This window comes from Malania oleifera, chromosome 10, assembly GCF_029873635.1.
Source record: "Malania oleifera isolate guangnan ecotype guangnan chromosome 10, ASM2987363v1, whole genome shotgun sequence".
Classification (NCBI taxonomy): domain Eukaryota; kingdom Viridiplantae; phylum Streptophyta; class Magnoliopsida; order Santalales; family Ximeniaceae; genus Malania; species Malania oleifera.
The window spans coordinates 14361687-14389654 of record NC_080426.1 but is presented as its reverse complement, the minus strand read 5'-3'; the positions used below and the strand labels follow the sequence as shown (position 1 = coordinate 14389654).

Genomic DNA, 27968 nt, shown 5'->3' with positions numbered 1-27968 from the left:
TTATTATAGTGGACAAGAAGGTACAGCAGTGTACATGCAGGTTTTAAACAGGGACGTCGGCTGACTCAAGACTGGGCAACTCCATGGGTTCTTGCAGATCGGCATTGATAGGAAACAGTTGACATTGTGCATATTGCACCATCAATTGATCTACAAGCACCAGGGCCACCATGGCTTCCACAACTGGTACCGCTGTTCTACCATGCATCCACGCCAAAACAAATGTGAGTTGTAAGGGTATAGGCATGCATTGACAGGGACACAACTATCAACCAATGCAGTATAAGCAGGATCATCGTGGGCCCGGGGGGGGGGGGGGGGTGGGTTTAAGTTTGATTACTGCATCCCTAAACCTGTGATGTCCTAAACTAGGTCTGACAAAACGGGTCATGACCCGTCGGGTTAAAACGGGTTCGAGTTTGAAGAAGTTAACCCGTTTAATATTTGGGCGGGTCACGGATTAACCCGTTTATAAACGGGTTCTCTGGGTTTGGGCAGGTCACCCGGCAGGTGACCTGTTATTTTGGATCCTTAATTCCAGATTTCCAAGCGCTAGCTTCAGAGACTCACGCTGCACTGCAGTCACGACTTCACGCACACGGCACATGCCTGCGGCTGCCCTTCAGGCTTCACGCTTCAGGCTTCAACAATTCTCAGTAGACAGTAGGCCTGGCAAGAGTCTCAATCAACACAAAAAAAACCCTAAGGGCTCTAAGTCTCTAACCCACGCGGCCACGCCACGGCTCTCGAGTCTCAACTCTCAAGCTCTCAGCCTCTCCTAAGTCTCCTCATCTCTGACCTCTCAACTCTCACTCTCTCAAATCTCATTCTCAATCCTCTCCTTTCCTGAATCCTGACTCCTAACTCTCCTCTCCTCTCCTCTCCTCTGGATCTGGTGCGCTGCAACGTGCCGGACGGCCCCGACCTGTCCTCTCTTGAGTCTCCTCTCCTCTCCTCTGGTGCACTGCTACTTGCCGGACCTGCCGGTGCTGTGAGTAGCTCAAGTCGTCGCCTCCAGGTCTCCTCCAGGCTCCACGGACCACAGCGACTGTCAGTCATCCCCAGCTCCACAGACGGACAAACCACTTGACTCTAGAGGTGAGTTGTAGAGGTGAGTCGAGATTTTTTTATTTTTTAGGGTCTCTGTATCTGTTACTGCCTTACTAATTTATTGGCTTGTTGGGTTTCATGGATGATGCCATGAAGGATTTGTGATGAATAAATAGATTTGTGATGAATAAATAGTACATAAATAAATAGTAGATAAATAAAATAAATTAAGAAAACAAGAAGGATCCCTACCATGTTCAGAAGCTAAGTAGAATGAAAATCAAGTAATAACAAAAGAAATCTTTATAATAATGTTTTTTGTGTTTCCCCTACAGAAAATAAAAAAATAATTTGTTGTCACACACACACACACACCCAATAACAGATTTGTGTTTATTGTTTAAATATTTCATTATTTTGTTTATTTTACTATTTTTCAGAGTCTTAACAATTTTTCTTTGTTAGGGAATTAGTCTGGTGCGAAAGCCCAAGACACCCAGCGTATCAAAAAAATTATTCTTTGTTAGGGATAATACAAATTGCAAATAATGGACACCATAAACTTGGATTTTGATGATGAGTGTAATATTACTCCATCTTCAGATAAATATGAAAAGAACAATTCTTCCATCAATGATGGCACTAGCAAAAAGAGACAACGTAGAAAGACATCAGCTGCTTGGGATGAATTTTATTTGTTACCTATAAATGTTGATGGAAAACAGAAGGCAAAATTTAAAAATGTGGGGCTGAATATGTTGCTAATGCTTCAACCCATGGGACGGCAAATTTGAGATGCCACATTAATAATTGTCCATTACGTGATAACTATGATGTGAAGCAGATGCATATGGATTATGGAACCAAACTTCATGCGAAAAAAATTGAGCAAGATGTTTTTTGTGAGAAGATGACAATTGCCGTAATAAAACATTGTTATCCTTTTTCATGGGTTCAGCATGAAGGAAATCGAGATGTGCATAAATATCTTAATCCTCATGTTAAACCAATTGCTAGGAACACTGTTAAAGCTGATGTATTGAAAATACATAAAAGGGAGAAGGAGAAACTTAAACTTACACTACAGAGTGCTTTTGGTAGAGTGTGTTTGACTTCTGATTGTTGGTCTTCTCCTACAACTGAAGGATATTTATGCATTACAGTTCATTTTGTGGATGAAAATTGGGTATTGCATAGTAAGATTATTAACTTTTCTCACATGCCACCCCCGCATTCAGGAGTTGCTTTGTCAGAAAAAACATTTAGTGTATTGAAGGAATGGGGTATTGATAGGAAGATATTTTCCATCACATTGGATAATGCAACTGCTAATGATAGTATGCAAGATATTTTTTCAAGTCAATTGTCTTTGCAAGCACCTTTAGTAAGTGGCGGTGAATATTTTCATGTAAGGTGTTGTACTCATATTTTGAATCTTATTGTTTAAGAAGGCTTAAAAGTGATTGAACGTGTTGTGTATAACATGTCAAGTACATTAAGGGTTCAGAAGGCAGAAAACTTAAGTTTGAAGAGTGCATTAAACAAGTTGGTATACTTGCTTCAATCAGTTTGCGCTTGGATGTACCAACTAGGTGGAATTCAACTTTCATGATGATAGAAAGTGCACTCATATATTGACGGGCTTTAATTTATTATGCTTTACTTGATGCAAATTATAAGTATTGTCCATCAAATGAAAAGTGGAATAGAGCTGAGGTCATTTGCAATTTCTTGAAGCCATTTTATGACATGACAAAACTCTTCTCGGGTTCGGATTATCCTACATCTAATTTGTATTTTTCAAATATATGAAAAATTCAATTGCATTTACTTGAAACAATGGAAAATCCGGACTGCATTGTTAATGGTATGGCTGCAAAAATGAAAGAAAAGTTCGATAAATATTGGAAGTGTTATAGTGTTGTTTTGGCATTTGCAATTGTTCTTGATACTCGTTACAAGCTTCAATTTGTCGAGTTTTGTTACTCAAAGATTAATTCATCCACTTCTCGGCAAAAGCTAAATCTCCTTCGTCAAAAGTTGTACTCTTTATTCCAAGATTATGCAAACAAATCAAAATCTTCTTTGGAATCTACTGCTCCATCTACTGGGGGTACTGGTGGTAGTGACAATCTCATTTGAGATGATCTTTCGGTGACTTCATTTATATTTTCTAATTTTTCATTTCTTATTTTATATATTATTTTTAGCTGTTATATTTATATTGTTTGTTTTTCTATTCTAATATATGACAGGAATTTGAATTTTATGAAAGCCAATATTGTGCTACTACAGAAAAATCTCAATTAGATTTATATTTGGAAGAGCCTAGGCTAAATCGTGTGGAACATGCTGAAATGGATATATTGCGGTATTGGAAAGATAATCGATTTCGATATCCTGATTTATCTCTTATGGCGCGTGATGTACTTACTATTCCTATCACAAGCGTTACATCAGAATCTGCATTCAGCATTGGAGCCCAGGTTCTTAACAAATATCGAAGATCACTTTTGTCGGAAAATGCAGGAGCATTGATAACAACTCGAAATTGGTTGTTTGGTTACGCAAGTATGCATTTTTTTTTTTTTTTTACTTTTTCCAATATTATTTCAATAATTTCAATACTTACATTTTATTTACTTTCATATCTTTTGTCAATTGTTATTGTTTCTTATTTGTTATCTATTTATTTTGTCATTTTAGTGAATCCAAGTGAAGAAAGAGAAGAAGCTGAACAATTAGAAGTCAAATTTGAAAATCTTTTGATTAATGATTTGGAAGAAGCTTCTACAAACAATCATGGCTAATTAAGTTTTTTTATTATCTTTTGAAAATTGTAATCTTGTGAATTTTTATAGAACTCATTTAAATTTGGTTTTGTTTCTAAATATTTAACTGTTATATTTTTTAAGATTATGTTTTGATTGTGGGACTTGAATATTTGATTCATGTGTTATGCATATTGCATGAATTAAAAAAATATGAATGATGAATGAACTTATAAAATATTTTACATTTAGCTCTATATGTAAATATTACGGGACTCATTTAAATTTAGATTTATATATAAATATTTTATGCATGTATTATGCATATTTAATAATTTTAGAGGTGTGTGTTTTTTTTAATTTTACATTTTTTAAAAAATTGTATTCATTAAAGGGATGTATTGTTTTTTACATTTTATGTTCTTTTCATTTAGAAATTAATAAATAAAATGCAGTTTTTTTTTTTTTTTAAATGTCATTTTATATGAAAATTTAAAAAATTTTAAAATAAAAATATATATATTTTTAAACGGGTGACCCGTTACCCGCCCGTTTATTAAATGGACAAGTTAGGGTTGGCATGTATGTAATCCATTTAACATTGACCCGTTTATGACTCGGCCCGTTTATGACCCGGCCCGTTAGTGACCCGGCCCACCCGCCCATTTTGCCAGGCCTATCCTAAAGTTGCTCGGATTTATATTGCTTTTTAATTGGAGTTCTGGATCATGTCATCCCTACTGATGACCAGCTAGAACTATATGGAGTAAAAAAAAGACAATTGTAGTTTTTTTTTCCCTTTTTTCTTTAGAGTCCGTTCGGACCAAAGATTATGCTTTGAGAAAGAAAGGAAAGGAAAATAAGAAGGAAACTCATTTTTCCTTATATTTTCCTTCTCTACTAAATACTACCAAAAAAAAAAAAAAGAAATTATTTTAATATGACTAAAAAAACTAAATATTAATGATGTGTAAAATTAAAGTTTTGTTTATTAATTCAATATATTTTTTTATTTTCTTCCCCACTTTTTTTGATAATCAAACATGAAAATGTGGATACTTCGATATTTTTCTTTCCTTTTCCTAATATTTTCTGAGTTCCAAATGAAGCCTCAAAGTTGTCCTCTTTTTGTGAGTGATGATAAGAAGTTGGGATATGGTGTAAAGGACAAAACTAAATCAAGTATAAAGAGGGTACAAGGTGAAGGATAAGAACCAAGTTATAAAAGATCTACAAACCTCGTGGGGCAACACAAGGATCATGGCGACCATGGACTATTAGTTTGTCTCTTGTTTATCTCGAGTCACAGTACGCTGTTTCATCTGCAGAAACATCACAACGATATTTTCCAGTTTAAAACCAACAAATTAATTAACATACTAGAAACAGTTGTGTACATTAAAAATGAGCCTAAAACTACTCCCTTGTACTCCTGTTGTTGGAAAAAAAGTTCATTTATCAACTTCCAAGAGGCAAAAGCTATAGGAAGGTCCTCACAAGGTTAATTCAGTAAATATCAGTTAGATCACCCTATTAACCCCTGCTGCTGAGTATTTAGCAAATCAGTCTGTATGCATGACTCTTTTTAATATGCGTGACAGAGGGAGAGAGCTATGGACATTGAAAGATTGAACTTACTCCAATTGTAGGTGTTGGCTTGAAAGCTATTCTCATGTTGATGATTTCCCCATTGGATATTCCTCCCTGCCCATTAACATGGAAATCTCAATATGACACATGTATTCAAGTATTCAACTAAGGCTTAAAGGCATCTCACTAGTTTGCAATTATATTGCACAGTCCAATATACAATTGCAAATAACTAAAAAGCAAATGATAGATACCTGTATTCCGCCAGAGCGGTTTGTTCTTGTTCTAATTTGTCCATTTCTGTCTATAAAGAACTCATCATTATGTTCACTACCGGTCAGAAATGTACCTGTAGGATTTTTTATTTGGCCCAAAGTTAGAACTCATAAATACAATTAAAAAAAAAACATGTCACATACACTCAGACATTTCAAGTCTTCATTCTGTATTGGCAGCCTTTTCATCACCTGCAAACCCACTGCCAAATTCAAAGCCAATAGAGGCAGGAATTGACATGGCAGCTTTACCCAGCTCAGCTTCAAGTTTATCAAAAACTGGTGAACCAAGCCCCTGCCACAAAATAACCCATTTTAAACCAAGTATACAAGAGTTTAGAACGTAGCAGGGCAGCAACTTTAATAAGTCTCTAGCTCTGAAGAACAGGAAAGTTGTTTTCTTTTTTTATTTTTTTTCAAATTTTCAAATACATACACATACACAGGCAGAGAGAGAGAGATTCTTACACGTGGAACATTCCTCACAATGCATGTGACGACAGCACTAACAGAATCCCCTCTCACTCGGACATCATCAATGGCAGCAATCATCTTCTCTGCATATTCAGGATCTGGGCACCTCACGATATTGCTCTCTATCTAGTAAGGTTTTATATATAAAGGGGAAAACATTAAGCAGGTTAACCAACTCACGAGTTTATCAGAGACCATGAAAGCTGAGAAAATCATATATATTGGCATGCTATTCATAAAGAAGTTAAACATACAAAGTAGTAAGAAAACAGTCTCCATCTAAATAGATATGCTATCCAAAAAGCATTATACTTGTATAACTGGAATTGATTCATTGCATGCTCTAATACAATAGTTGGTTATAATTTTGCATTCCTATGAGTCATTTGAATCTTTAAATAGGAGTTCCTGAAATAGCCCAAGACTTAAAGACTGAAGGTACATTTGGAAAAAGCATATGAAATTGGCCCAAGGAACACCACAAAATTGAAAATAAGTTAAAACGATTTATTTGGTTTGTGGAATGGAATAGCTAAAGGAATGGAATGAAATTAGGGGTTATAGGAATGGAATGGAATATGTGATTCCATTACATTGTTTGGTTGTTATGTCAAATCAAGACAGTAATGGAATATCTATTCTAAGAATAAAACTGTAGTAACCGGGAAAAAAAAATAATAATAATAAAATAATAAAATAAAATTAATTAATTAAATTAACAAGTAAAATGAATAGTATGATAAGGAACAAATATATATATATATATATATATATAAATATTAAAGCATGTATATATATATATATATATATATATATATGTGTGTGTGTGTGTATGTATATATATATATATATATATATAAGTAAGTTATTATGATATACATTTAATATATAGGTTAAAGGTATATATATATATATATCAGTGTGAAAGCTTCTTCAAGAAACTTTACTTTAATTAATGATTATTATGATATTAATATATATATATATATATATATATATATATACAAAATGGTGTGCAAGCTTCTTCAAGAAGCTTGCTTAGATCTTTTTTTTGGAAGTGCTCTCTCTCTCTCTCTCCTACGACTCTCTCTCTCTTCGATTCCAGGTTAGTTTTACGCCGGATCGACAAACCGAAGCCACCACGACGATCCTGGCGAAGTTCTCTACAAGTCTGCCTGAGCGGATCGTCAGGGAAACGAAGTTGAATTTCATCCCAAATCCAAGGTAAGACTTTATATTCAATATTTGGATTTTTGACAGTTGAAGAAAGTGATATACGCGTAAAAATACTAAACTTTAATACTGGAAATTTTCAGTTCCATGGTGTTGATTAGGAACGTTAGAAATCATCCCTAAGTTGAGGTAAAACTTTTTAAGTCGAATTTGACTTAGTGGTAGTTATAGAAAATGTTGTACGTACGAAAATACTAAACTTTAATTCTGCGAGTTTTCATTTTCAGGGTGTTGAGTTGAGAACCTTGTGGGTACGGGGAAGATTTTCTTAGGGGCTTTTCAGAAATCAGGTAAGGGGATAAACTAAGCTAGTTTTGTTTTGAGAAAAGGTATGTATATATATATAGCATCTGGTTTGAGGAAAAATAAATATATTTATATATATGATTTATATTTGAAAAATACTGTTTAAATGATGATATGTTGAATACGTAGAAAATTTGTTTAGTGTGGCATGAGTATAAAAATGTTGTGAAATACTGTTTTTTTTTTAATAGGGACGATATGGATTTCTATGATGGAAAACTGGCGTACGGGCCGAGATATTTTTATATATATATGTGACTTGCCGGCGTATGGGCCGTGCTATGTGGATGAGATTTGCCGGCGTACGGGCCGTGCTATGTGATTTGTAGCGTACGGGCTGTGCTATGTGATTTGCCAGCGTACGGCCGTGCTATGTGATTTACCAGCGTACGAGCTGTGCTATGTGATTTGCCAGCGTACGGGCTGTGCCATGTGATTTGCCGGCGTACGGGCCGTGCTATGTTAAAATGTGTAATACCGGCGTACGGGCCGATGATTTTTATGATACACGTATATATGTGAAATGATATGATTGATGTGAAAATAAATGATATGAGATATTTATGTATCACGGTTTTAGTATATGTATATGATATCAGAACCTGGTTAGCTTGGTCTAGGCTAGCACTTGCACGGTACCGTTGCTATGTGTCCATGGTCTTCGTGATCATGATATCTGTGTTAACGCCGCTGTACGGAGTGGTGTGAGATTGGATGGTCGATGTGGTTATTTTCAAGAAGTGTGCTGTTATCGCCCCTGGTGTACGGATCAGTCTGGGTAGACCCATCGGACCTACAGACTACTATTTGACTTGGCAGTGGTCGGCCAACCATTGTCAGGTCCAGCCTTCGGGCCACACAACCCAGTCATGTGGGGGTGTAATACATGACAACAGCCAGTTAACCTACCAGGATTGTTTTATGTTATTATTAGTGTATGAGATGAGATATGTTTATGAAAATGCAGTATATTCTGCTATGTGTTGATATGCATATGTTTTCCCATATTTGATAAACAGTATTGAATATGTTATGTATGGTATATGTAGAACACAGAATACTCATGTTGCCACACACTGGTATTAGTTTATTTCCCTTACTGAGAGGTGTCTCACCCCTAAATCTTATACATTTTTCAAGAGCCCCTGATAGGAGAGCGGGAAAAGCCCCGTTGATCTAGATCAGTTGTTTGCCCTCTTTGGAAGGGTAAGTTTTTGGTAGGGACAGTTAGGTTTTGTGGGAGATTGTCCCTAGATTTCATTTTTGAAATGTATATACTGTGAGATAGTAATTGTAGTGACTCTGGTATGTGTTATGCACATTATGATGAGATGTATATGATTTTATACTTTCTGCTGCGTAGGCTTCTGCTGTATGTTTTGTTATATCCCTGGTGCCCACGGGCCCAGGTGAATTGTGACCTGCTGAGCTGGGATATATGATGTGATGATAATTTATTTATATAAAAAAAAAAATATGTGAAAAAGGAGTAGGTCGTTACAAAAACTATATATAAAATATTTGTAAGTAATAAAATATCATTGGCAGACCCTCCACCACCACTTCCCTGTGGTATAGTAACCCAAATTTGGGTCAGTTCAAGCAAAAACAAACCCGTAAACAAATTCATTGACCTTCAACACACTTTTCTGTAACTTCTTCTCAAGAAATTCCACTCTTGGTTTGCTCGAGAAACTTCAATGCTTAATCTTTCTTCAAACCCCATCTCCTCTGCAACAAAAATTTTCACCCTATTTCAATTATAAAATCACCCACAACATCACTGGTGATAGCCATTGATACAAGCTTAGCAACAATGAAAGAGAAAAGCAGGATGAGAGAGGTCACAGTGAAGAGGTACGAAACCAGCTCCATTGTTGCTCTTCAAATTCAATGGCAAAAAACACAGAAAAAATCAAACAAAATGAGACGAAACTGAGAGATACTATGGAGATGATAACGATGGTTAGGGGATGATGACTACCATACCAAAATCATCCGATGTGTCAGAAGAGGAGGGAATATTTGCAGAGGCAGAGCAGCACAAAGTAGGGGAAAGTCAAGGGCGGTGCTATCATGCAGATGATATTGTTGTAAGAGCTAGAAAGTGAGAAAGTAGAACTTAGGAATGGAATGCTCATTCCAGCCAAGATCCTGGGGAATGCTCATTCCTCGAATAAAAGCAATGCCCATTCTAAAGGAATCAATATTCCTATCATCTAATAAGTAACCAATCAATGGAAAGGCTAATATTGTGGAAAGGCTAATAAGTAGCCATGCATCTTCCAATATTGTGGAATATCTTCAGGTATATTTAGCGGGCTTATTTTCTTTTTTTTTTTCACCAGATGCTGAACAAGTTGAGAGGCATAATAACCACTCCTTTGCAGAGGTGGAACGTAATTTAAAAAATGGATAATTCATGCTTAATGAATTTCTAATAGAGGTTGTTATTCTAGTAAAAGCTTTGGAGGAATTGAAAAGAGGAAGAGGAAGACCATTGGCAGGGACTTTGTTTTCTACATTCATGTACTTTCACCTCTTAATCCATTTTAGCTGATTGACTTCTTTGGCGGGAACAATAGAAGAAGATGGGTTCTATGCATCTTCCAATATCATGTAAGATGTTTAGGTAGATTTAGGGGGTTATTTGCTTTATTGTTAGTACCACATACTTGTCAAGCTGAAAGGCTAATAGCAGACGGGGAAGAGAATAATGCATTTTTATTGAATTTTGAGATGGAGGTGGATGGTCTGGTAGAAATGTTTTAAGGGATTTAGAGGAAGATCGTTTACAGGGACTTTGTTTTCTTCATTGATGTATTTCACCTTGTGAAGGTAGCATTCTTTTTTTTTTTAAGTGGTTCTTCTGTGGTAAGGAAAAATATTAATAGAATTCATGGTAAATGAAATAAACTAAAAGAAGAGCAGGGAGGGGAACCAGTTTGTATATTTTAGATATTCCATTCTAATCATAATGATGATATTATCTTCTTTGGAGTGATACGCTTAGTTGTATCAGTTAGAAACCTATGTTAGTTTGAGCACTAAACTGAAGTGCAACCCAAATCCAAGGCACTTGCTCATGGTTTAAGAGGGTAGCTAAAAGACAACGCACTTTTGATCTATCCTCAAGATTTCCAGTATGGAGGATCACTTTGCAGGCAACCAAAGAGAACACATTGTTTCAATGAGGTCAATTAAAGAAGATTATAATGTATTACGAACATATGGAGAAGTGAGAAGAAGATGAATTAATTTGCCATGGCTTTTATACCAAGTTTGCAACTACAAAAGAGGAAGGATCACAGCAGGCTCAAGAAATCCTTAAAGACAGTTGCACTAAAGGAGATGTCCTTGCCTCTAGCCCCTCACGAGGTATTATAGAGCCCCATGGACTCCAAACGACAGTACAATGAGGTGCAAGTGTATCACCATTGTTGTCAAACTGGTATAGAAAACTAACACACATTGAACTATGAAAAGTAAAATCGCTTTCAGCAATGCGCATCTTTCCAAGGCATGCTTCACTCTAAAGCAATTTCCCCACTTTTTAAAGGGAATGAGGCTAAGGTAGTAATAGTTAAAATCTATATAAAAATAGCTGGTCTTTGTAACTCACTCTCTCGTATTAGTAACTGTTGTATGTACAAATTTATGAAAACTATCTTTGATCCTAAATTGGAGAATCCTAAATTGGAGAAACTGCTGCTCAAAAGAGCCTGCTCATGCACCTGGAGGAGCCTAACAGCCATTGCTTGCCGATCAGCAAGACAAAAAATAATTAGGTTCCAATTATATTTAATAAAGTTTAGGAGGTGGAACCCTCATTTTTTTTTTTTTTTTTTTTAAAAGGAACAGAAATTCCTTTTATCTGATGTATTGTTGTGTCTGAGTATATATACTTCTCAAGTGCAGCATTGCAGCATTGCTCCAAAGACTAAAGAGAAGAAATGTGGGGCGGTGTGGAATGCATCAGTTGTTATTCGACATAAATTTGTAGAAATTCAGCTAATATCCAAGAAAATGAAATGCCCTATCTATTAGAAGCATGAATAATAGCATTACTCATCTCATCAGGAGTAATTCCACTAAAAAAAACCCTGTAAAATCATGACACAAGTAAGTATACCTGATCACACATCAGAGTTTTGTGATCAACCAAATTTTCTGGAAGTACAACCTTGTGAACTTGGGAAACATATGCAAGCACCTGAAAATATTACAAAGATTAAGATCAAGATTTATGGGAACTCACAAATATCCAGCCATAGAAATATACACAAATATATGAATTTTTATGGATGCATTATTTCATCTGATAATAACACCTATGCATGAGAAAAACACTTCGCTACAAGAAGTTTCAAAATTCCTTGCACCAAATAAACAAATATGTGAAGAACAAATATTAAGAGCACCTAATTCCAATTACTCCCTCATCATGGTTCAGGGAGGTCCAATTAAGTTACTGGTATCGCATATCACAAGGTTGTATTTTAACCTATTATAGCCTGAAACTTTGAATTTTCATTAAAAAACTATGAAATTCAATTAAAAAAAAACCTCCATACAATTACGAGATCAACTAATGCATATGCATAGGTAATACAAGTACAGGCACTTGGTAAATTGTAATAAATAAAATATAAGCACCATATGAGCAACAATATCAATGTGCAGAAATAAAATAAAAAAGAAATAAACTGACAATTGCGCAGACATACCTCAGTTCCAGAAAATTTCTTCAAAATTTTCTTAGCAACAGCTCCAGCTGCAACTCTTCCAACGGTTTCTCTTGCCGAAGATCTACCCCCACCCTAAATTTTCAGTGCAATGAGCAGATAAACAAAAAAAAATTCAAATCATGCAAGTTCAAATAAATCACAATGAATATAATCCTACAAAATGTTACCTCTACAGATCTCACACCATACTTGAAGTCATAAGTTGCATCAGCATGAGAAGGCCTGTAGGCCATTGACATTTCTCTATAATCCTGAAAAAAAAAAAAATCCCCCAGCACAATTGTCAATTGAAACCTCCAAGCGCAGTACAGCAAGAAAAGTTAAAATCAATGCCCAGAAATTAGTTCCAGAAACGAAGCCAATCAGCCCAGTATCAACGAATGCATCAAATGCAGAAAAATCAATCCATCTCATCCCTTCAGAATAATTATTTCTTAGGTATACTTTGGATCGTAAAATTTAAATGCCCTCGACTGACATTCCAAGAATTCTAGTTTTGAAAAACACCACGCCACTTCTCGATCCTAAAACAAACATGAAAACCTTGAAGCACCCGCAAACCAAGCACCACTTTAATTTCATTGCTATTTAATTTCCATTTTAAAAACAAAATAGATTGTGATAACCTGTTTTCTCTGGTTGGTGTTGGGTACATATACCATGATGGGTGATCCAGTTGTGACACCTGCATTCAGTTCGAAGCAAAATTTTAGGTTCAGATGATCAAAAGTGTTAACGACCTAGGTTGAAATGTAAGCAAATTGGGATTAACATTCAGAAATTCCCGAAAATATTTGGCATGCATCACTCTCTTTTCTAGGGGAAGTAACGCGGCTCTGACCCGGCTTCCTGTATAACACATGAACTTCACTATAAATCGTATTTTAATCGACATATTCTGCATCCCTTGTACTTTCGCGAGCGAAAAATAAGAAAAGTTTTTCTCCAGTCCCGCCTAGCCTCTAAGTAGAAGGCCAGGCTCGGATCCTCTACTGGGGAGTCCGTTTGGACGGAAAGAAAAATATTAGAGAAATATCAACACTTTTTATTTTTTAATTATTATATAATTATTATAGAACAAATATTTATGAGTAATTTGAGATTTGTTCATTGACTCATGTATATACACCTTGTAATGTTGGATAATAATATAGAAAAATGTTTTCCACCAAATTTAACATGATATCAGAGCCTAACCACGCCGCTACCGCAACCCTAATCTCCTATAACCCTGCTTCTCTTGCCCGCCATCGTCTTCATCATCAACGACCCTAAACCATATTCCTCCGCTAGCCTCTATTCCCATCATTGATTTCTCTACTTCCCGACGGCCGTCACCACCCTCGAACTCCATCGCCGTCGGTTCTCATCACCCAACTCCGACGACATCTTCGACGCCATTCTCTCTCTCCCCCCTTCTCTCAGTCTTCCTCTGTTTTCTAAATCTTGTTTCTCTGTTTTTTTTTTATTCCCACATCACAGTTATTCCTCAGTATTTCTTGATTTCCAGCGGCGTAGTCTCTCTCTGTCTGATTATCGTTTTCAGCTGATTATTGTTCGTGCTCAGTTTCCCTTCGGCGTCGTGGCTCTCTCAGTTCTCCCTCTTAGTTATTGTTGTTTCCGACGATCCACCTTCACCTCAGTTTCGGTCTGTCTCCGGCGTGTTTTAGATTCACATGCACATGTTCCTATCTCGGTTGCATCTCTATTATCCGGATTCCTTCCACAGCTCTCTCACGGAACCATGAAAATAAAGTTGAACGGATGGAGGTTATGTACGAGGAAATGAAGTCCATAGTTGATCATTCTTACTTATGATTTGTTAAACTTCCTCCAAAAAGGAAAATTTTAAAAAACAAATGGGTGTTTAGATTAAAAAATGATGAAAAGAATTTTTGGTGCAAGACTTAGTTTGTGATAAAAAGTTTTTATCAGAAAAAGGAAATTAACTTTGATGAAATATTCTCATTGTGAAGATGTCATATATTCGAGTTATTCTTGGCATGACAAAAAACTTGAATTTAGAAGTTGAGCAACTAGATGTAAAAACTGCATTCTTACATAGTGACTTGAAAAAGGAAAATTACATAGAACAATCGAAAGACTTCAAATAAAAAGGAAAAAAGAATTTAGTGTGCAAATTAAAGAAAAATTCATATGGATTGAAGCAAACACCTTGGAGATGGCACAAGAAATTTATTTCTTTCATGATTGATCATGGACTCAAAAACCTCTTTGGATGATTATGTGTTTGTGAAAAAATTTTGGGACGGTACTTATATTATTCTCTTACTCTGTGTTGATGATATACTTGTTATAGGACAAGACTCCTCTAAGATTGACAAGTTGAAGTTGGAGTTGAACAAGTCTTTTACTATGAAAGTCTTGGGATCAACAAAGTAAATTCTTGGCATGAAAATTATTTGTGATCGTGAGAAAAGGCAAATTTGGTTGTCTCAAGAAAGGTACATTGAAAAAGTGCTTGAGAGGTTCAATATGGATAAAGTAAAACTCATTGGTTGCCCACTTGCGAGTCACTTCAAACTTAGTATAGAACAAAGTACTACAAGTGATAAAGACAAGGAAGAGATGAAAAAAATTCCTTATGCTTCGGCCGTTGGTTCTTTAATGTATGCAATGGTTTGCACATGATCGGATTTAGCTTATGCCATTAGAGTTGTTAGTCAGCATTAGTTAGCGGTAAAATAGATTCTCCAATACCTTAAAGGCACTTCGAATATGTGTTTATGTTTTGAAAATGGTAAATCTATGTTCCATGGATTCATGGATGCCGACATGGCTGGTGATGTTGATTCTAGAAAATCAACTTCGGGTTATATGATGACTTTTGTAAGGGGGATCTATGGCATGACAATCAAAATTACAAAAATGTATTGCTCTATCTACTACGGAAGCCGAGTTTATTACCATTACCGAAACTTGTAAATATTTACTTTGGATGAAGAGATTCTTGAAAGAGTTGGGCATGGAACAAGAAATGTATGTTCTTGCCCTCGGGCATAAGCTCAGGTGGTAAGGAGGTTCACTAGACGGCGTTGGACAAAGGTGAAGTCTGGGGTTCAAACTCTGCCGCTTGTAGCGCACATCCGTGATTTACCTTCTACATGTTAACTAAGGGCACGGCTGGTGTAGGCGTGGGATTAGTCTGGCGCGTAAGTTCAGGAAACTCGGCGTATACAAAAAAATAAAAATATGTTCTTTATTGTGATAGTCAAAGTATAATTCATTTGAACAAGAATTCTATCTTCTATTCAAAGTCAAAACATATTGATGTCAGATATTATTGGATTCGAAATGTGTTGGATAAGAAATTGTTGGAACTTGATAAAATTCACAGTTATGATAATGGTTCGGATATGGTGACAAAAGTATTGTTTAGAGACAAGTATGTAAAGTGTCAAATTTTGTCCGAATTGGTAGAATCGTTCCCATAAGTCTGGAGGGGGAGATTTGTTGGTTTTCCCTCCTTATGGGACCGGATGCCTTGAAAATGGGTCATTTTTTAATGGTGTGTTTGGCTTCTCAAGATCAATGTCTGGGCATGCCCATCTATTCCGGGTTTTCTTCTCCAGCCGGTGCATTGGGCAGCACTCAACAGCCCCTCCATTTGGATTTTCCACACACAGCAGCGCAGCCCTCCCATTTAGATTTTTTGGCTAACAGCAAGTCGGCTCTTCACACAGTTTTTTACTTTCACTCTGTTTTTCACTCACACACAAACGCCTCACCAGCTCCTCAAGCCTGCAGAGCTGCCTGCGACCCTTTCTCCAGCGCGTTGTTCACTCCAGCGACTCCGGCTGCATACTATTATCAGCATTTTGGGATTTTTCTGATTTGCTCTTTCGGTTGATTATTTTTAGAGCTCTGTTCACAATATTTGGTGTGACCTTTTTTATATAATTGGATTTGTTATACACCTTTGTATATTTATAAGGCTTGTCCCTTTTGTATCCACTTTGCACAATTTTTGTGATAGTAGATTTGGACCGCCTTGTTCTATCGTATCTCAAGATTTAAGGGATCCATATTAAAATTTTTTACGTCTTATTTTATTTATTATTTACATTACTTCATTAATTTACTTGTGAGAATTATTCGAATATAATTTTTTTTCCAGCACAAATGAGCAATCTTAACGCTAATCGAAGGTCCATCCTCTCTTGAGGAAATATCACATGCAGATTGTTCTTAGTACGAAATATATCAAACACATACAAGTACCTTCGATCAAAATCAAATTGTAGATCATGTTGAGAGAGGGGAAGTCTAGGAGGGCATCCATCAATGACGCAAGCCAATGCCAGCACCGTGGGATTCTCCGAATGTTGTGACACGGAAATGGGTTCCACATGTACTTCCACTTGCCCATATTCCTATTTTCTCCAAGAAAATAAATATTAGGTTGAGTTATCTAATTAAATCATATTTTATATAATCAATTTAATTTAAGTAATTTTAATTCACAACTATCAATTTAAATAATATTGATATTTATATCTTCTCTTCCGGACCATATCCCAGCACCCAAAGGTCATCTGGTATTATAGTAAACGAAAATTAAAAATTAAAATTAAAATTAAAATGGTAGGGATATTTTTGTCTATGAAGTTGAAACTGTTTATGTGAATGTAAGTGATGGAGGCAAGCAATGAAACTCAGAATAGTCATATGTGACGTTTTTAGAGTTTTTTCCCGTTTTATAATTAAAAATAAATAAAATATAAAATAATACTCTGAATAGGGAATTTTTTCCCAAAATAATGCTCACGTAATCTTACAGCTTCATGCTGCGAGATTTAAACTGGTGGCCACTCTGCCATCGACTCGTGGCAAAGAAAGATACAGGCGCAACGTGACGCGTGGTGACGGGTGAACAAATCTCGCAGGTCCAACCTGCGAGATTTAAGAAGAGATCGAACGGACAGGCGACGCGTGGCTGCGAGGTACCGAGCGATCCTGACACGTGGTAAATCTCGCAGATTGGACCTGCGAGATTTGGGGAGCGATCGAACGGAGAGCGTGTCACGTGGTAAATCTCGCAGGTCCAACCTGCGAGATTTAGGAACCTATCGTAACCTCCCTCATTTTAAGAACCTGTGGATGAACTTGTCCTCGTTGCAAAAGTTTACATATGTTTAGTTTCTCTCTCTCTCTCTCTCTCTCTCTCTCTCTCTCTCTCTCTCTCTTCATATACAAATGCAAATGCCCTCGACTTCGAGTTTTTTCCCGTTTTATAATTAGAAATAAATAAAATTTAAAATAATACTCTGAATAGGAAACTTTCTTTGAATAAGTATTTACATAAAAGAAATTATTGATTATGAATAAGTATTTTGTAATAAAAATTTGGATAAAATCGAAAAAAATATTTCAAAATATGATTCTAACCCCAGAATTTACAAAAAAGACTACAAAATTTCGTATAATTAAATTTTATTGACGAAATGAATATTTTGTTAGTTAAAGTCGGTCTGCATGTGCAATAATAAAATTTGTTTTTAATAAAATGATATTTTAAAACTCGTGGATTAGAGACCGAAAAAAAATTTCGAATTGAATGCTTTGATGCTTTGTACCAACTAATTCTTTAAGTATGACAAAAAAAAATTTAGAAGAAATAAATTTTCAATAAGTTATATAAATGTCTAATAATTATAATGCTGCAAAATGTTTATTGGATGTAATATTTAAAATTAACAATTAAACATTTTGCAAGACAAAGTTAAATTTATTATTTAAATTAAAATTTTAATTTGTAAAAAGGGAATTAACAATTAAAAAAGGGAATTAACAATTTAAATTTTTAAATTTATTATTTAAATTTAAACTTTGCAAGACAAAGTTAAACATTTTGAAAGATAATAGCAGCATCAATACCTCTTCGTACGTCTTAATTTTTTTGTTTTTACTCTTCTTCATTATAGTTTGACTATCCGCATACTAAACCAAATATCTTGACCAATCATTTTGGTGTTTGAAAGTAGGATGTGGGTCAAATTGGATTATTTTTAGAATGTTTTTTTGTCTTAGTCACCCATTCATATTTAATTAGAGAATGTAGAGAAAACCATACTAAAGTTCTTGTAATTGTACAAATTTAAATTGAAATGCAAAATTAACGATTCTTACATGTTGTAACTACATGCTGTTTGAACTTTAAATTTGGATAGTTAATTAAAGTATAAGTTTAGAGAAATCATAAAATAAATTTTAATTAAGGATATACATACTCTAAAAATTAATATATCACTTAATCAATTATATTTTTTTATTAAAATTAATATACGTAATTAATTAATATACTTTAAGACAAATTGACTAGGAGTTTAACGGAGAGAACATATATTAAGTGCTCCCTAAGATTTTTGGTGCATCTAGTATATGGCGGTGAGGGGAAGTTAACGTGTAAATGTTTAGAGTGCTGAAACATATTTGCATCTGACGAGATCTGCAAATGCATGCAGACATACAAATTTTAGCAATACGAATTTTATAGTAAAAGACAATTGAATTGAACGAATTAACTTAACTAGACATGCAAATTTAGACGATACGAATTATGTGTCATTTTTTAGATTTGGCAATATTGAATTCTTTAGAGATACAAATTATTAAATGATATATACAAAAGAAAGAAAAAAATTATCAATTATATATAAATGAAATCAAAACAATCAATGATATACATACAAATAAAATGCATTTAACGTAATGCTAAACTACTCCGTCCCGCAGCGAGGTCGTCTCCGGGGTCGTGGTGGCTGCCGTCTGCGTCTACCCTCTCCCTGCTCGTCAACATCATCAGGTGTCCTAACCCGTCGTGCTGGATGTGAATCCTCTCCCCCAAGAGGTGCTGCATCATCATCATCAGCCATGCGTAGCGCACGCGGTGAGAAATGATACGATGTCTCCGGATGAGAACGAGGCGGCCTAGGGGGTGCATTGACCTCGACCCCATCCAAAAGATCGTCCAATAAAAATGACATGGATGGGGTAGCAGCAGAGTCGGATGGGGCATCAGTCGGTCTGCTCGATGGTCCGGCAATATGAGCTGCAGTGGAAGGCGCATAAGGCGCTGACGGGCCAAACAAGTACTCGGCTTGTACGACTAGTGGGGAGGACATGGGAGTCCCTGGACGACTAGAGGAAGCATGTCGTCCTCCTCGTACTGGAGCTGGTCGACCTCCTCGTGCTGGTACATCATGTCGACCTCCTCGTTCTGGGATCCGTCGACCGTCCTCGTGGACAAGGTCCAGTGCAGCACGCATCAATCGGTGGATCGCAGGATCTGACGAGATCTGCTCTGCCTCAATGACTATGTCAGCCTGCAGGATATGAACATTTTTTATTAACGCATTCAAATTGGAACGTATATATAATAAAATCAGTTGTGGCATTAATCTTCTTACGAGGCTCAAATATACAGCTGCGGTCCTGTCGACGAAGCGACGTGTGATAGACCTATACCAAGTGAAGTATGGGTCATCTGGACGCATCGGACTGTGCTCCGCCACTCCTCATACGATGTAGTCTCGCCGATGCTCCCACGCAGTGACGAATATCGCGTGCGTACTCGACCTGTCTGTGACCCCTCGACCGCGTCCATCCATGCCGTGGAGATCGTCCCCAACAATATCTACCCCCGAAGTCATAAATGGGGCGGGAATGACCTGTCGAAACCCGAACTGTCGCATGACTTGATCGGGGAGATACCACTCAATAATATGAAAGCATATGAGTGGCACTCGCGCTACCCACAGGTCCCTCCCGTCTGCATAGGCAGGCGGCATGTCGGCTAAAATCTCATCCGTGTAGGGCATCCATATAAACTGCAGTTAGACAAAACAAAAAGTTATGCAGACTATACACAAGTGAAAGTAAGAAAGAAATGCTTTCACGTGCTATGCTTTAACTGATTTATACCTCATGCTCCCGCTGCATGTCCAACTCGAACCTGTACCAGGGCAATGTGTGAAGTGCAACCATCGATGCCCTCAAGTCGTCCCTCCATCTGTATCAGATGAAATCTAAGTTCCCAAATGCAAGACTACTATATATTACGAATTAGTATTCGTAATAGTTATTGAGTTAATATATATGGATAGATAAAATAGGTACTAACCGATATGCGAGCGGGAGAGGATCAACCGGACGACCATCCTGACCCCTCTCAATCTGCAGGAAACCTCGCCGCGTAGGCACGAATGAAGGAAATCTCTCCCAAGCCCAAACTTGGAGTAAGCGAAGGGGGCCCGCAATCTGTGTCTTCGAGTGGTGCGCGGCGCGACACATCTCCCTGTACAACCACGCCAAAGTGGCGGACCCCCGACTGTACGAGTGACACGCTCGGAAGTCCTCAAGAAGTGAAAGGAACATAAGATGCGCATAACTGCCGGAAACATCCGAGAAGATCACCCCACAAATCAAACGCAACAAATGGGCTCGTGCGTGGCATGCTATCGTATGAACATTTGCATATGCCAGAAGCTCACGAAACGCATCCCCCTCAAGGAACCCCATACGGATGCGTGCACCAACCAACTCGCTGTCAGGCGGAACAACGCCTAACAAACGCTCGCACATAGTACGCAGGGCGAGTTAACCCTGACGGTCTGTAGGTCCCTCCACTGGTCCGGCAGTGCGACCAATGACAGCTCGCCCATCAATCGGCAACCCGAAAAAAACAGCTACGTCCTGTAATGTGACGGTGGCCTCACCATGAGGTAGGTGGAACGTGTGCGTCTCGGGTCTCCATCGCCCCACCAATGATGTGACCAGATGCCAATCAAGCTGGATATGAGCAATCCGATAAATGCCATAAAACCCCGCATCGCGTATCAGCTGGACAATGCAGGGGTCTGCCTCTAACCAACGCTCGGCAAACTGGGTGCCCCCTCGGCAGCACAGGGGCTCCGCATGCCCCTCAGCCCACGCTCGGCTGGCCCTGTGATGATCGCCCATCGTCAAGACGCTCAGATCGGCCGGCCCTGGATCAATCCTGGAAATGCATCGTTGCATCAGAATAGGTCTAAATTAAAAAGAAACTGTGTGAAATAACTAGTATAAAACTGCTAAGTGAATCAACGCGACGGTCCCGCTGCATCGGCCGAGTCGGTCCTTCTGGGACACCTTGTGCGATTATGCTCTTTTTGATGACATATACTGCACGTGCTCCTTTTCCTACCTTCCCTAGCGTCCATCTCATTGTGTATACGGGAGCTCCTTGGACGACCTTTATGTCGAGCATACGCTGGATTTGCCTGTATAGTCGGCAAAGACGATGCTGGCCAGTACGCCTTGTGCATAATCGGCTGAAAATCCGTCGCATACGTCGCATAATGTTCGGCGGTGGTCCAATAAGGCTCAACGTACTGCATGGCGTTGAGTCGTGTCTCCGCACATGCAGCGAGAAGGTGGGAGCATGGAAAGTGTAAAGCTTGCCACTTCCCACACGAGCAGCCGTGCAAATCCTGAATGCGAAGCGTTTGCACGTTGTTTCCTTTATGAGGTCCGAACTGCGCAGTCATTATGCTGAAAGTACCTCTAGACCGGTTGAACGTCGTCATGCGATGTCCGGTCGCCTTCAACTTCCTTCTTTCCATCGCAAGCAATATATGAGGAGTTAGTGCATTTCCTCCTGATATTGCATTACGAGCAGACTCACGTCGGCTATTGAAATAATGTGCAACGCGATAAAATGTCAGTTGCACAAGGGCAATGATTGGGAGGCTACGAGCGCCCTTAAGGACGGCGTTGAAACATTCGACGAGGTTTGTCGTCATGTTCCCATACCTTCTGCCCCCGTCGTGGCACTGAGTCCACATATGAGGAGCGATTTGATCGAAGAACGTCTTTGCGGGTTCCCCACCCTCATCGAAGATCTTCTCCATCCACATGTTAAACTTTCTGACCTGATGCTCCCTTCCCGCGCACTCAGCCATTCGCTTCAGATTGACACTGTGCACTTTCGTGCTGAAGTTGCTTACAACGTGTCGAAGGCAGAATCGGTGGTGCGCACGCGGTGGCTGCTAATGGGGATTGTGAGACACTGCAGCGATGATCCCTGGATGCCTATCAGATATAAGGCAAATGTCGTCCCTATCGGTAATGGAACGAAGACAACACAGAAACCAATTCCATGTGTCCAAACTTTCCTCTTGCACAATAGCGAATGCAATGGGAAATATTTGCCTATTTGCATCCGGGCACGTCGCAATAAGGAGTTTTCCCTTGTACTTACCGTACAAGTGTGTCCCATCTATACAGATCACAGGAGGACAGTGGGGAAAACCCTGAATAGATGCTGCGAATGCCCAAAAGACTGATACAAATGTTATGGTCTGATCGCTGCCGGGTATAGGGTTCCACCTCCACTTTACGACAATACCAGGATTATAAGTGCACATTGCTTCCATCCACCTAGGCAACGTCTGATAAGACTTCTCCCAATCGCCGAATACTTGGGCAATTGCCTTCTGTTTGCCTAACCAAATTTTCTTATATGAGATGGAATAACCAAAACGACGATCTATGAATTCTTTCAATGTAGCGATTAAGGTCGACGCATCACCCCTTATCATATTCACAACCTCACTAGTAATAAGGGACGACGTGATTTGGCTATGGTCTTGCGAGAGGAGTTCATTCAAGCATGTGTGCGGACCACCATATTGAGTGATTTCGAAGAATCGATGTTTCTGACGATACATCGCACGCAGTCTCCAACTGCATTCAGAGTTCTTACACCTAACAACCCATAATAGTGGGGTCGACTGCAGGACGTAGAAGTCATGGTGCGTTCGAGCGTGGTATATTCGCACAGCAGCTATCAATTGATCTTTCGACCCGAATAGCATCCCTTGACTTAGTTATGATGATTCATCCCAACGAGTTACCCGTATAGGAAGCTCGTCACCATGGGACAAATCTGCAGCCTCTACGTCAATTACACCATACATAGGAGGTTCATCCATGAAATCTGCCGTATCCGTGCCATCGTTCGATTGATGGGGGGGTGGGTCGACATCATTGAGGAACTCGTTCGTCCCTTCACCAATTTCCTCCTCGTACGTGTCATCTTGTAAATGAACATCGTTCGTGATGTTCATCCCCACGTCCAGCGTGTTGTTCGCTATTGCGAACAACGATCCTGGTTGTTCTCCTGAAACATCTTCGCAAACACCATGAAAATTCGTATGGATTGTAGTTCCTTGATACGTCTGCGCCTCGAATGACGATCGTGGACATTCGTTCATATCCACAACAGGCATCCCACCAACATCTGCATCTTCTTCCTCCGCTTCAACCACGTGCTCAATAGATGTTCCCGGCTGCCCATGTGCGGCGACACCCATCTGAGGAATGAGTTCAACATACAGTTGCACAGTCAAATATGTCGTCCCTACGCAGTGTGCATCCAACACCATGCGCAAACCGTAATCACTAGTTACCGGAACAACCTCATAGAAGATTGTATCATGATGCCCCTTAATCGGGTATCTTGCGGTTAGCCGCAATGCATTTTGATTTTGATCAATTTGCAAATACTTGTATATCTTCGTATGCAATTTAGTTAATTTACACCTATGACCAATTCTAATAGGTTGAACTGGCGGAATACTATAACTAACACCGGTTTGGCCGGTTATAATGTTACCCCCCATGTACAATAATACGGGAACCGGAATACTGCTTGAACTTCCTGCCATCTAGAGTGACGCCCGGTAAATATAAAAGACCTACGCAAAACAATAATTTTATGTATAAGTCGTATGCTAAGTGAATAGTGAACAAAAATTATTTTCAATACATTAATGTGTACATTATATTCTTTAAATGGGTTAGGGTACACTCATGTAATTATGTGGGTCATAAATGGGTGACCCATTTAGACCCAAAAATTAAATGGATAAAACAGGTCTACCCACTTAAACCATCGGCCCATTTAAATTTTCAACCTAATCATTTATAATAGTATTTTATTTAATGTATCACATTTAAAACTATACTACGAGCAAATAACTAGTATAATAATTAAAATCTCTACGTGCATAACATAATTATGGAATGTTCAATTCGAACATTTATATAATTACATAAAGAATTATGAACGTAGTTTGACTTGGTTCGATTTTCAAACTAATTAATATGCATGCATATTCATAATTGCATAATTCATTCAGTTTAGATATGCCCATAATTATGTTGGTTTTTAATTCTAGTGTTGGTTATACCTATTATTTGTAATTAAATTACATAATTAAATAATTAACATTATAATATTAAAATCTACATGCATGATTTTATAATTATGGACCATTAAAATATAATATATGCATAATAAGTACAATTGTGTGTATGCATGTAATTTTATTTGGTACGATTTTCCAAAAAAAACTAATAAGCATGCATGAACATACATTACATATTTGGTTCAGCTTAGATATGCTTAAAATTTTGTAGATATGTAATTATATTTTTAACTACACCTATCAATTGAAATTAAACTATAAGTACGTAATTAATACGGTTATTCGGAAATCTCTGTACATAATTTTATAATTATGGACAATTCAGTACAACTATATTCATAATTACGCAATTATAAATGTACACAATTGGTTTGGTTCATATGCATGCAACATGCATGTACGTAATTACATAATTGGTATGGTTTAGATATGTCCATAATTATGTAGGTATATAATTATAATATTGGCTACACCGAGCTATCATTTGAAATTAAACTACATAATCACGTAATTAACATTATAATTTGAAAATATATGTACCTAATTTTTTAATTCTGAACAATTAAATCTGAATATGTACGTAATTATCTAATTGGTTTGATTTAGATAAGCATAATTAATAGTTTGGTTCAATTATCGAAACCATCTAACATGCATGCATGTACGTAATTATATAATTGGTTCGATTTAGATACGTCAAAAATATGTAGGTATGTAATTATAGTAGTAGGTACATATTATTAGAAATTAAATTACGTACATAACTACATAATAAACATTATTATTTATAAATCTAACCACATACATAACTACATAATTAACACTATTATTTAGAAATCTATGTACATAATTTTGTAATATGAACAATTTGGTCTCAATATGTACGTAACTACACAACTATATAAATATATATATGTACGAATTGGTTTGATTCAGTTTTCCAAACTATTTTTTTCATAAAAAAAGAATTTATGTTTAGAAAGAAGAGAAGCTACAATGTGCAGGAAGAAGAAGTCCACTATAAAAAGAGAGAAAAAAAAAAGGAAAAAAAAAAAAGAAAACAAAAAAACACAAGATCCCAAAAAAGAACTAAACAAAATCAACTGAGAAACCCCATTTTCAAAACCTTACCATCAGAATTTACCGAGCTCTTCAAATTTGCTAACCCTCTTTGACCTTTCACCTTTCAACTTTTACCACCATCAGACACACTTTATTTCCTCTAATATCACTCAACTTTAAATCCATTTTATCCTCAAGAATTTGAGCTTCTAAATCCTCCTCGAAAATCTCTTCCACTAGAATGAGAAAATTTCATCCCTATGCTGAAACTTATTCAACAACCCATCATTATCAAAAATTGAAGCTCCATCTAGACCTTCCAACAGGCATGCATCAGCATAAGATAAATCCCCTATTTCATCACAAGAGCCAGAAACCTACCCATATTTTTTTGGAAATCTATCCAACAATAACCCCCCAGCACATGCAAAATGTTTATTGTCATCACTTTCTAAATCTGAAACCTGTTTTTAGCTTTTCTAATCTCATTTGAACCTATTGCAATCATATCAACTTAGGAACTTTCACAATACTAAAGTCCCCTTTAAAACCTCTCCTTAGTACAGTAGTCGTTGACTCATCAGAATTTTCTCTCATATCTTCAAAAACCTTCTTCATTGTAGCACCCAAACAGGCTGCCTTTCAATGAGCAAAAACTTTATTACCTTCAAATTTATCCATTTAAAAACAAAAAACAACACACTCCCCCAACGCTGTTTTTTTTCTACTCTTCTCCACACCACCTTCTAATATATTTTCGGAACTAGACACAATTTTATCACCACCTATTTCTATTAACATGTATGCATGTACATAATTACTTCAGTTTAGATATGTCCGAAATTATGTAGATACGTAAATATACTATTGGTTACATCTATCATTTGAAATTAAACAACATAATACGTAATTCTAAACTATAATGACATTATTAATTAAAAAAACTAACCTCCCTCTAGATGCAGAGACAGAATCCAAATACTCGGAACGCGGCGTGTGATATCAAACCAACTCAAAATATAAACAATTATTTCTTGTAAATCTCAGTAAAATAAATGAAATATTCACGTTATTTTTCTAAATATTAAATAACATACCCCCTCTTCGGCTCTTAAATAGCCGAAGCCTCGCCTTCGCCCGTCGCCGAACGGTCACCTGCCAACGCAACAGTCGTCTGCAAGCTCGAACTTCGTCTGCAACTTCTTTTCTTCTCTTCTCCTCTACACGACTGTGTTCTGAGAAGGCTCAGGGAGGTATTTAGGGCGCAAAACAAATCTCGCAGGTCCAACCTGCGAGATTTACCACGTGTCAGGATCACTCGGTACCTCGCAGCCACGCGTCGCCTGTCCGCTCCAACTCTTCTTAAATCTCGCAGGTCCAACCTGCGAGATTTACCACGTGTCACGATCGCTCGAAACCTCGCAGCCACGCGTCGCCTGTCCGTTCGTTCTCTTCTGAAATCTCGCAGGTTCGACCTGCGAGATTTGTTCACCGGTCGCCACACGTCACGTTGCCCCTGTATATTTCTTTGCCACGCGTCGATGGCAGAGTGGCCACCAGTTTCAATCTCGCAGCATGAAGCTGTGAGATTACGTGAGCATTATTTTGGGAAAAAATTCCCTGTTCAGAGTATTATTTTATATTTTATTTATTTTTAATTATAAAACGGGAAAAAACTCTACAAAAATGACTTGCGGCTGACATGAGTAAAATAAGTCGCTTCACCTAAAGACGAAAGACTTACGGAACTTCCCGGCGGGTGGACGGCGGCGGATGGTGAGCTGGACGGCCGGAGGAGACAGCAATGTGATGTCCGAAGGCGGCGAACCCAACCGAAAGGCGGAAATTCCATTGGGCGTCGGAGCAGTAAGGAAGGGTTTTAGGGGAAGCGAAGACGCCATAATATTGTTCGACGTTTTGTCTCAGAGAAGAAGAAAGTTGGAGAAAGAGAGGAACTAGAAGATCCTATATATCCTCTCTATGTAATGTGACCTGTGTGAAATAAGGTAAAGTAGTACAGACAGGGTGAGAAGACGAAGACGAGGGGTGGTGATGGTGGTCGTCGGCAGCCGGGCCCGGGGGCTGGGGCAGTTCTGGCAACGTAGCCATCCTAATGCGCGCACTTTTGTCGGTTTGCGTTCGTGTGGGACTTACACCGAATAGGGAAGAAGCCTAATGGAGGATGAA

At 37.7% G+C, this 27968-nt stretch overlaps 1 protein-coding gene, 1 long non-coding RNA gene and 1 pseudogene across 3 annotated transcripts; 1 reads left to right on the top strand and 2 right to left on the bottom strand.

The window, feature by feature from the left end:
• Positions 1-43: 43 nt before the first annotated feature.
• Positions 44-19592, bottom strand: LOC131166523 (chorismate synthase, chloroplastic-like; annotated as a pseudogene).
• LOC131165641 (uncharacterized) lies at positions 7188-9045 on the top strand. Its single transcript, XR_009139624.1, has 2 exons — positions 7188-7384; positions 7477-9045. It is a non-coding gene; the product is annotated as an uncharacterized LOC131165641 (long non-coding RNA).
• LOC131165639 (serine/threonine-protein phosphatase 7 long form homolog) lies at positions 19011-27919 on the bottom strand. 2 transcript variants are annotated; one of them, XM_058123589.1, is made up of 6 exons: positions 27526-27919; positions 26879-27362; positions 20591-21466; positions 20392-20479; positions 19878-20297; positions 19011-19793 (listed from the first exon to the last, which is right to left on the bottom strand). In XM_058123589.1, exons 3-5 carry the CDS (start codon positions 21049-21051, stop codon positions 19986-19988), a joined length of 861 nt encoding a protein of 286 aa, XP_057979572.1. In that variant the 5' UTR covers positions 21052-21466; positions 26879-27362; positions 27526-27919; the 3' UTR covers positions 19011-19793; positions 19878-19985. The 2 variants fall into 2 exon arrangements, with proteins under 2 accessions (XP_057979572.1, XP_057979573.1); XM_058123590.1 differs by lacking the exons at positions 26879-27362; positions 27526-27919 and having other exon boundaries at positions 20591-22835.
• Positions 27920-27968: the final 49 nt, after the last annotated feature.

Coding starts and splice junctions, on each gene's coding strand:
- LOC131165639 (XM_058123589.1), bottom strand. CDS start 21,051: ATGTGCGAGCGTTTGTTAGGCGTTGTTCCGCCTGACAGCGAGTTGGTT. Junction 20,480..20,590: donor CCTCTCCCGCTCGCATATCG/GTTAGTACCTAT, acceptor CATCTGATACAG/ATGGAGGGACGACTTGAGGG. Junction 20,298..20,391: donor ACATGCAGCGGGAGCATGAG/GTATAAATCAGT, acceptor GTCTAACTGCAG/TTTATATGGATGCCCTACAC.